The sequence below is a fragment of the Pygoscelis adeliae genome, unplaced genomic scaffold (assembly GCF_000699105.1).
Source record: "Pygoscelis adeliae isolate BGI_AS28 unplaced genomic scaffold, ASM69910v1 Scaffold215, whole genome shotgun sequence".
Lineage (NCBI taxonomy): Eukaryota > Metazoa > Chordata > Aves > Sphenisciformes > Spheniscidae > Pygoscelis > Pygoscelis adeliae.
In genome coordinates this window covers 488,519-499,129 of record NW_008824770.1, presented here as the reverse complement: position 1 = coordinate 499,129, position 10,611 = coordinate 488,519, and the positions used below count along the sequence as shown (strand labels likewise).

The following is a 10,611-nucleotide window of genomic DNA, read 5'->3' as shown; positions in this document are numbered from 1 at the left end:
TCTTCTTAGAGCTTCTCTTGAAAAGAGATCTCAAGTTCAACTTGTTCACAACCATCACGTGTAACATTGATAAAACCTAAGCACAATCTTGAAGTCTTAAATGTAAGCAGGACTTCAGTAGTGGCTCCTGGACTCTCTCCATAGATGTGATTTTTATCTTTATTTTCTACCACATAGCAGCACTTGCAGTCAGCATTTTCAATACATTTTGCAGGGTCATTGAAGAAGTGATAACTATCCTTCAGTGCCCAAAGCAACAGCTAGGAATAGATGAACAATACATAGAAAACACCTAGCAAATATCACTGTTCAGTTTTGTCTCATGTCTGTTGATGCTTTTAATGTAAATACATAAGGCTCAGGAACTTTGTTTTGTCCATACATATTCCTTCCTTCAGTGTGGCAGGCTGACTGTGAAAGACATATCTGAGCAAAAATACAGACAAGGTTGGCAACAACTCCTGAAAGAGCCAAATGTAGTCTTTTTGCACCCCCATTCCTTCAAAAATTAAGCAGTGGCCCACATCCTTTCTGTTTCTTAAGTCTATGTACTAAAGAAATGCCATTAATCATTGATACCTTATATTTCTTCTGCATGACCAGGATAAGAATCAGGACGTACCTGATAGGCTTCAAACAGGAATTTCCATACCCTTTCTTCAGTGAGGAGTCAAAAGCAGAGCAGAAAGAAGTCAGTATTTAGATCAATGGAAATACCATATGGAGAGGCAAAAGTAGTTGTGACCCTGTTCTGGTATTTATCATGACTGTTGTTTTGACCAGGCATAGTCCTGAAATACAGTTCACAGCATAATGAATGGGTACTGACAGGCAAGATCTTGGGAAAGCTGAAGCTGCTCCAAGCGTAGTTCTCCCTGTCTAAAAGCAGGGTTGCATAGAAAAAGTAGTTTGAGTTGTCATTTTCAATGTCAAAATTTCAATAGGGAATTCTGACAAAAATAATACATTAGAGTTTCTCTTCCTTCCCATGTTCCTTGAGAAAGAAATGTCCTAAGATCTGAAGCTGGTGAAAGGCAGAATTCTTTTTCACACAAAGTTTGTGAACACTGGGGAAGTTTTGAAAAGCTAAAGTGAAAAAACCCAAAGCTTGTATGCATAGCAATATAGGAACAACTGAGACAGTTAATTCTGCTTCGTTTGTGTGGAGGAAAAATAAAACCTAAAAATAATCCATTCTGAATTTTTCCACAAAGAAATAAAGTGAAGATCTTTTAAATGAAAGACGTAAGAGAAGCACAAGAAGAAATACAAGCTATTCAACTAGGCCCATTAGCAGGATTAAACTGACTAAAATTAGTTATCTGTGGAGTGAGAGACAAACTGCTTGATGTGAATGTTTTCATAGATACTGGCAGAAAACAGATCGGATTATTCTAGTGCTGTATTTTAAATGATAGCTGTACGTGCTGACATACAGTCTCAAGCAACTCCTTTAAACAAAATGGAGAACTTATTCCAGTAGTAGAATTAACTGATATGGCATCCAATACAGTGTATTGACTGTCTGCAGTTGAAAGGATACTTATTTGGCTTTATTAATTTTACTGATCCTACTGTTAGATAGCCTGTTTTTCCACTGGGTCCAGAGCAAGGAGTTAGAGCCCTCTATAGCAGTGAAGTACTACTTTGGCTTTATAAAGGAGGCAAACACTCCAAGGATCTCTCACGTACTCTAACGTTCAGCATTGCACACCTACAATTCGTACTCCTTTTTTTCAAATATCCATTGCTTCCAAGTTAGTACCTAATACATGAATGAGAAGGCACCTCAGAACGGTGTTTGGAGCAGCCTGTATGGCAGAAAAATACAGGGAAGGCACCAATAGCCAAAACCCAGAAAAATGTAATTCCAGGTACTTCAGCATCCATTTCTAGTCAGAAGACACAGCACCCATCTCTCCCTTAAAGTGCTTTCTCCCTTCTCCTTGCCAGCCCTTGTGTAGCTGAAACCAAGATGGAGCAGGCAAGCTTTAACATGCTGTAGTTAGAATACCCAGGCTCCGGAAGCTCGTGTAAAAATCTCTAGGGCCTAACTCAAGTTTAAATGGCAAATTTTGCAATCACCAAGCTACAATTCTCAACACTCCATCCTGGCAATGTTTGACTTTACACAAAACTTTTTAATTTTAATAATCTGAAGAGAATAAGTCCCACTCCCTGAAATAAGTATCAGTGCAAGATCATCCAGTCATGACAGTGATCGTGAACTACCTATATCAAAACAGAATCCTTATTTATAATCTGAAACAGTTTAACAAATTTACTGATAAACTAGGAAAACATCAATAATAACCAGTGACAGCTCTGTGCTTATCACAAGTAAGTGCTTGCTACAATAGGACAGGTGTTTCTACATACTCAAGAGGTATAAGGTAGGGCTTTGAAGTTGGATCTTCAAGTCTTTTGTAGAGACAAAACTGTATATAGAAGTTGGCATCAATGGAAAAAAGCAGTACATAACTCAAACCTGGGGCAAAGATTTATTTCTAGTCACCGAGATCACGAAATGAAAGAAGAGAATTAGCTCAGAAAACCCCACCAGTCTAGATACTAAGATGTGAAGATTGCTGGCTTGCAGCTGCCTAAGGTAAAGGTCGGGAATGAAGCTAAGCCTGACAACAGTGAATATACTCACGTGTCCCACTAAAGCAATATCTCCCCTTCACTAGCCCACCAACAAATTATATAGAGCTCTGAAAGGACACACCTTCTTTGAAGCAATTTTGTTACCATTCATCCCTGGCAAAGCTGTTTGAGGATATTTAAGTATTTGAGATCAGAATTACTCTGCTACATACAGGGCAATTGGAACTTGCTTGCTTTCTTTTAGGGAAGGAGAGGAAAAAAGGGACACATATAGTCACTAAAATCCTGAGTAAGCAGCAGTAGCTCCGTGTTGTCTACCTTTTAATCCCTAGTTTTCTCTAAGAACATCTTTTTCTAAAGCAGCCTGTTTTCCTTTATTCCTCATCAGTTACTACAGAGAGAGGTTGAGACATCATGTTCATCTGATCATGAGAAGCAGATGAGAGGTCTGCAGTAATGCTTACTCCAGATGAGATGTATGTGCTAGACAACCTCTGATCACACCACTGAAATTGAAGGATCTCGTGAAGATTCTTTCTTCAGTCCAGGCATTTGATGTGCTGTACAAAGCAATTAACTAAATCAAATCTCATTAGGACAAGATATCATGTACTGCAAGATTTCAAAAAAGTTGTCCTTATTTCATCTATGCCATTCATATTCACTTGTGTTATGTTCTGTAGCTTGTTTTGGACTAGTGTTGAGTAGAAGAGACAGTCCTGTAGGTCTAGCACACGTAGCAGTTCTGTTGCATTTCCACCCTTGACTTGAGTCAGTTTGTTCACTCAGAGCTTAACTGTGGTCTCGGTTCACTCTGTTGAGTAGTCCCAGACACACACCTTGTCTCTGCAGAAGAATCTTCTGATCCCCTGGTGGGCAAGAGAAAGGCTTTATTAAGTTCCAGTAGAGCCTGAGTGGAGCCTACTGTCACAACATTTTGCAAAGGCTGATTGCTTACTTAAATCACTTAGCATCAGAGAAGCCGATAGATTTTTTTAAAATAACCATTTGCAATGCAGTTTTTGTTTTCCCCATCTTTAATCCAGGAGAGCCTGGCAGAGCTGACTGAATGCAGAGCACTTGCATCATTTTCAAGTTAATGAAAGAAATGGGTGTTAGCAGCCCTGATACCCACCCTTTCTAAAATTTAGTTCATTCCCTCCAAAAGTTCAGTTTAGGAATCAGTCAAGCCTCATTGATTTCCCAGGGCAGGGGGCATAGAAGACTAGGGAACATGCATAGACTAGTTGAGTTATACAGCTCCAGCAAAGCCTCACTTATTAATTGAAAGGGATAACTTATTTTTCCTGGGGAGGAGGCAAATAAATTAAAATCAAGGCATTAATTAGGACATTATGTAATCTTTATAAATGCCTGCACTCCTTAAGACAGTTTCCAAACTCCTGAATAGATGGAAAGGTGCAATATGTAAGAAAGAATATACAGGCTTTAAGTATGTGCAACTCTACTGTTTTTTTCCAGTGGTCCTTACTAAAGTCTGGCAGCTAGTAAGCCTAAGGATCTGTAATAATTACAAGAGCTGCTGATCTTAGGGAAGATTATGATAAAGTAGTCTTTTCCCATTACCAACTTCAAAATTTGGAGGACACCATCTGGTCTGTCATCTCAAACAAGGCCAGCAACAGTGGCTTGGAGCCATAGGGAAGAAGGCTGATGACTGAGGGTTTAGGTACTCTTACTGGAAGTTGTAAGGTGTAGCAGTACTTACATGACAGCAGAGGACACAGAAGCAAGAAAGCCAGCAAGCAGAAAGAACACAAGAACGCTTAGGATCGATGTAATGACAATCATGTCTCCACTCCTTCGACCAGGCCAGGTATTAATTTTCAAGGGAAGTTTAACTAGAAAAGCATGGAAAGTATGTTCCTATAATCTAACTTTGACCATGAACACACCCACCAAATAGGAGAAGGCTGGTGATTTAGGAGAGGCAAACTGATTATGTCTATACCTGAAGTCTTAGATGATTTATGGGAAACAGGTTTAAGACCCAATGTCAGCATTTAGAATTTATAAGCTTTCCTCAGCAGGTTAGCCAGTATGACAAGTATCTGTATTACTAAGAAATGTCAGCAGCACCAGATACTATGATATGCATAAAATCTGAAACCACATGTACAAACTTTATCTTTACTAAAAGAATTGTTTTGAAGTACACAAAAGAAGTAGAGAATTATTCCATATTTAAGTCTGCTACTCCAATACTGAAAGGCTGACAAAATTGTTAAAACTGTCGGAAAGAACTAGGTGTTGCTCATAGAGCAATAGTGTCCTAAAGCAAGCACAGCTACTCAGAAGACCTGAGCCAAGCCACAGACTTACCTTTTCTGGTTTTGATTGGATCAGACCAGAGAGTTTGGTCTTTCATGATCCCTTCAGTGCTATCTAGCAACACATATTTAAACCTGTGGGGAAAAAGTGTTAAATTAGGTATTTCAAATTTGAGCTTCCTTACTAGTATTTTTAAGCTACTGGATTAGCTGGTCAGAGTTCAGGTTTTGTGAAAGCGTTAGATGGAGACTGTCAAAGGTAACTGACTATTTCCAGAGACCTTATAAAGAGCAAATAGAATTAATCATGGATAAGCATTCTGTGCTATGTCATGCACAGTTTGCAATTCATTCTTGTGAGCCTTGGCAGATGATAGCTTTCCAACAACAGTTTTTCCCAGCTTGCTATTCCCTGTTGTGAAGAGCCTCATTATTTAGGACAGCAAATGGTTTTGATTTCCATATGGAAGTTGAAGATTTTGTCCAACAATAGAGATCTTTGGCACTTTCCCTGCTAGAGGAGAGTATTGAATAGACAGGCCAACATCAGATTTGGCAAAGAAATTGAGTTTCCATTCCACAATAGTTTGAGTTTTCAGAAATGTCCTGAAGAGACAGAAGAGGCAAGACAGTTTTTGCAAAACTAAGAGCCCACAGTATTTTTTTTCAGAAGCATATTAGGTCTCCACAGCAGTTGGCTCCATGTGACTGCCATTTTTACTACAGCTTTTAAATGGCTGGCAACAGCAAAACAAGTGTTTCAGGTAACAGCTGTCAGGGTGCCCAAATTCCCCAGATGGCCAGCTTCCTCAACAACAGGGGTCAGACAAGTCTGCAAGCCACCTGGCCCTCACTGTGAAGTCTCCAGTAACATTAGAGGCTTCCTGGAGCTGGAGACCAAGGAGAACTTTGGCTCTTCAAAATCCCATCAAAACAAAGCAAGCAGAGCCAGATCCATACCTGCAATTTGGCAGAATGATCTAACACAAAATACATGGTGAATAATCTCAACATCATTTTCCAATCAAAATCCTTTTCTACCAGCAATTTCTAATCAGATGCTGTCACTGGATTACCTACTCCAACATAGGTATAAGATCTAGCAGTTCACACATGAATCTTCCTACCAATCCATGAATTTAACCTGACAGAGCTCACCACTGCTAGGGCACCATAGAGGACCATCTGCAGGGTGCTAAACCAAAGTAAAGCCATCTTCATAACTACCCTTGCAATAGAGCATTTCAGTTAGGGACTGGTAATTCACATCATACCATTACAAAGGAACATTACAGACTCAATGTTGCTTCCTATTGTGTTTTAAAAGCAGCAATCACCTTGTAAGAAATAAGAATTATACCTGTATGTTGTGTCTGGTGCAAGAGGTGGGTTACAGACAGCTAGGAAGTTTGGGTCATCCAAACAAGTCCCATCATCCCCAACTCTGAAGAGGTATTGTTTCAGGACATCAGAAACTTTGTTGACGAGATGTCAACATCAGCAAGTTTGGGAGGTGATGCACAATTGGGTACATTGAACAAGGCAGCCTTGTAAGGTCCGAGCTGCCCTCCACTTGTTTGTTGGAAGGTGCTGTCGAGTGGTTTGCTGTTGTTGTCAGTCACCAGGGAGCTTATTGCACTTGCTGCAGGAGAGATGCTTTTTAACGAGGCTGTTAGAACTAGTTCAGCCCTTTCCATTCACCCTGTATTTACTCGGCAACTTGCTCTTCTACCCCAAAACACTCGAAAGGGAAACCAAAAATCTGCTACCATTTTGGCTGTTAGTGATCCTACCCCTTCCTTCTTGTTTGTTGATGAAGCTCTTTACACTTGTCCTTCAGAAACTGTGAAGGACCCACAGCATATCTCAGAGCAATACTTTTTAGTAGCCACCCTCCCAAAATTCCTCTTTTCCAAAGAGAATCTGATGGAGTAGGGAGGAGGGTGGCAAAGGCTGCTCTTCCCCCCTGCCACACATGGCTCCAATAAACATCCAGTAAATCCTGCCATTTCAGATTTGATACTATAGCCAAGGCAGAGTTCCTATAGAGTCACAATTCTCCCACCTCCTGGAGCAGAAACCCTTAGACCTCTGGCCCCGCAGCAGCTGGACCTCCCAGAACCATGCAGTATGCAGACCAGTGTGTAGGGGCTGCATGAACAGATGCAGTATCTACCTTTCTGGCCAGCCAGGCATGTCACTGCTTCCAGACAGCATGCCTCAAAGTCTGAAAGTCCTCACAGCTTCAAGCAAAGTGTGAATCTGCACCCAGCCCTACAGCATAGTTTGGAAGCTCAGTTGCAGCTCTCAAACCTTTCCTGCTGCAAAGCCAAGGCACAAGTCCCAAGAGATGCCCACAAGTTCTGCAACTGCAGCTTAAATTTTTTTGGGGAGCCCCCTCCAGCTGTTCAGTGCTGCCAGCAGCAAAGGAATGCCAGTTTTTCCAAAGCTGCAGTACATTGGGAACTACTTCAGTTTGGAAACGTTCTGCTGTGCTCCCTGAGCAGAGTTCTTGCAATTGCTTGGTCATGAGAAGTTTTTAGCTATGATCCCATGCAAAATTAAACCTGTTTTAAAAGGGAAAAGTTTCTAGCACAGGTTAGAAATACAACTTAAGGGTTAGTGCTCACGTTAGTTGAGCTCTGATACCCCTCTCTTCAATAGGGGCCAATAACATGAAAGCAAATACTAGCTAAGACATGCTCTATTCTTCGTCTTGCTTCCCCAAATTATAATACTTCTCACAGCTAGGTCCTCCTGCTCTCCCACTCTCCGTTTCAGTAACTCTTAGCCTGGCTCTGGTGAGCAAGTCAGAGCTGATGCCTAAGCAAGTTCCTTTTGTGTGGGTTTTTTTCTTGGGTTTTGTTTGTTTGTTTTTTTAAACTTTACTAAGTAGATCAAGCCTGATAGCAACATTAACAAGAATAGAGCTAAAAGTTACGCTACTTCTTCAGAAATTTGCTGGACCCTCAGCTTTGTAGTGTGCTGACACATTTCCTTACCAGCAGAGCTGAAACATAAGGTGTTGAGAAAGTTAAGTTCTCTTAAATTTTCCTTCTCCCTGCTCCAGGAGGCATCCAAGGGTGAGCCAATGTGCTTCTCTGCAGACCAGAGACAAATCCAAACAAAATTCCTTCCAGTCTGCCAAGTAACAAGTTTGCATCTGCTTGCCTTAAAAGCAGCAGAAGCGATTTCTCCGTATATAACCCCTTTTGTAGAGATTCACCCATCTGTGTAGGAAGCTTTTAGCACAGAATCTGCAGAAGACATGATGGTTGATGTAATTTCTAACACAAAACATCATGTTTGCATATTTGCAGGTATAACTAGGTATCAGTAGCCTTTTAGATAACTATAATGCACTTATAGTCTGTTTTAGACATATAAAGACATGCACTTCAGTCACGGGACATGTCTCATAAGGCTGTGCATTCACAATTGTCTATGTTAGCTGTATGGGATGGTGTCTCTGGTTACAGCTTCTACCCATCCAAGGCCCCCTCCTTCCACCTTGTCCAAAGCAGCAATAATCAGCAGCAGAAGTTTTAGACCATTTTGTCTGTTGGCCAATTTCTCTACTGTCCCCCTCAAGATTTCTTCTCTGTGCCTCTTAGAAAAGGAGGCTGCATACAGCCTTCAGGGGAGAAGGCATGATATAAGGAAGCCATTTATTTCTGTCAGCTTACAGAGTAGCTCTAGCTGGCATTCCAAACAGTCTGCCAGAGCAGCAGGGAACAGAGAAGGCAGGTCTTGGTCACTGCCAGCAGTGTTTCATTGCCAAGCAGTTATGAAAATCATTTTATGAATGAACTCATGGGCCAGGCATCTTTGACCACAAGTCTAGCATGACTTGCCTTTGTCTTAAAAAAAAAGTAGTCCTTGCAAGGGCTGACTACCCTAACTATGAAGCAAACAGCAGCAGTTACCCAGTTTCAGCAGGCTTACTTAGGAGAATCCAGGCTTTTATACAAGGCATTTGTGTTTAGACAAAGATAAGGTGTGGACCACTTGGTTTTATTAGCAAGATTCGGGCAAATGTTTATAGCTGCTAGTGCTGCTCCACACCTAGTGGGAGTCTAACAGTACTAAGGCTTGCTATCGTTAATCAGCCCCACTGAAATACTACAGTTATTTATATTGTATTTTATAATAATGACCTGGAGAAAACTGAGACCAGAGGCTCAGCTTGTATGTAGCTTACAGCTACAGATTTTTCCCCCATTCAGACCCACTCCCATCAAATTGTGAAGAATTGCATGCAACAGTCACATCATGTAGTTATCTTCCAGAGAAGCGTAATGCTGGATACTCACCTGATTCTTTCATTGTGTACAAGTAGATGACATAAGATTTATTTGGACGCAGTGAGCTGTCAAGCATACAGAAAGGTTTTTCTAGAGCAACTGTAGTGAGAGTTGGATTGTTTGTAGCAAGCTGAGGCGCTGCAATCTGAGGTTTCAGGCTTTGATCTAGAAGAGAAAGTTACCAAAAAAGCATATGAAAAAAAATCTTTCTCCTCTCTCTGCAAGCTCTGACTCAAAAGGGAGGACCTGGCAGTGCCAACAAACAACATTAAAACATAAAAAGGGGATATGAACTGCTGCTGAGCAGGAAACAGCCTACTTGCCCTGTGAAAGTTTGAGAGGTAGGGGTTTTGCTTTAATGCAAAATAGGAACCACAAGGATTTGGGGAGGGAGGTAAGAGATGTTGCTCCTCAAACATACTGGTCGCATCATCTCAGAAGGACAAAGACAAAGCCTCATTATAGAAGAGACTTGAACCTCTGTCTTTAGGGTCCCACGTACAGCCTGCCCCCTCCAGTGGCAGCACCAGAAGCAGCACAGTCAGTTCTTGAATCCTTTAGCAGCAAGGAGTCTTAATAAGGTTTTTAAGATCAGGCTTGTTAACACACAGAGTGAGAGATTTAGCAGAGAGGAAAGCTGTCTGGGAGAGGCCCTGGAGAGGGCAAGTGGTATTAGAATAAAGTTTATATCAGACACTTCCCTCCTCCCCGCACAAGCTCATCCCATCTCCAGTCTCCTGGGGAAGATTAACTACGAACAAAGAGAGAGATTCAGCAGCTCCTCCTCCTTCCCAGCCTAGCTACAGTAGAGATACTTTAACAATCTTCCGGCAGAACGTATGTTTGAAGCCCTAAACCCCCTCCCAACACAGATCCTGGATCAGAAAGTCAACACCCAGGACAAAACAAGAAAACGTAAGAGAAACAGAAAGGGAAGAGACACAAAGAGAGGAGCAACAAAAAAGAAGAGACTGCAGATAGATGCCTTTTACCTGCACACAGCTGTCCCAAGCAGAAAAAGGCTAATAGAACCCAATGGCTGCTCATGCTTGAGCCCTCCAGAAACCTGCCATGAAAGGAAAAACAATGCTGGGAGGCAGCCCCCACTGAAGAGCTCCCACATCCACTCCCTCCCTGAAGTCAGCCACACCTGCTCCTTTCCAGAAGGTCCCTGTGGTTAGGAGCTGCCTACCCCCTCAGCACCTCCCTATATGCTTATTGCCCCTCCTGCTCAGGTGTCACCAACCCCCTCCCCCCCAGCTATTATCTGCTCCCAGGTGAGGAAGGGTGTTGCAGCTTTGATTTCCACCTGATATTGGGCACCAGTGTAGCTCTCAGCAGTGCTGAGTGTAAAGAGAGTTTTTTCCCACCTGTGTCATTGATAGGTGGCTTTGTTCTTTACCTTCTTC

The 10,611-nt window shown here is 41.8% G+C and overlaps 1 protein-coding gene across 1 annotated transcript; it reads right to left on the bottom strand.

Moving 5' to 3' along the window:
- Positions 1-3,399: 3,399 nt before the first annotated feature.
- On the bottom strand, positions 3,400-10,249 carry UPK3A (uroplakin 3A). The gene is given in 6 exon segments (XM_009323656.1): positions 3,400-3,476; positions 4,951-5,033; positions 6,259-6,383; positions 6,386-6,540; positions 9,212-9,367; positions 10,195-10,249. Coding segments are annotated over 6 exon segments (651 nt in total).
- Between the last annotated feature and the right edge of the window lie 362 nt (positions 10,250-10,611).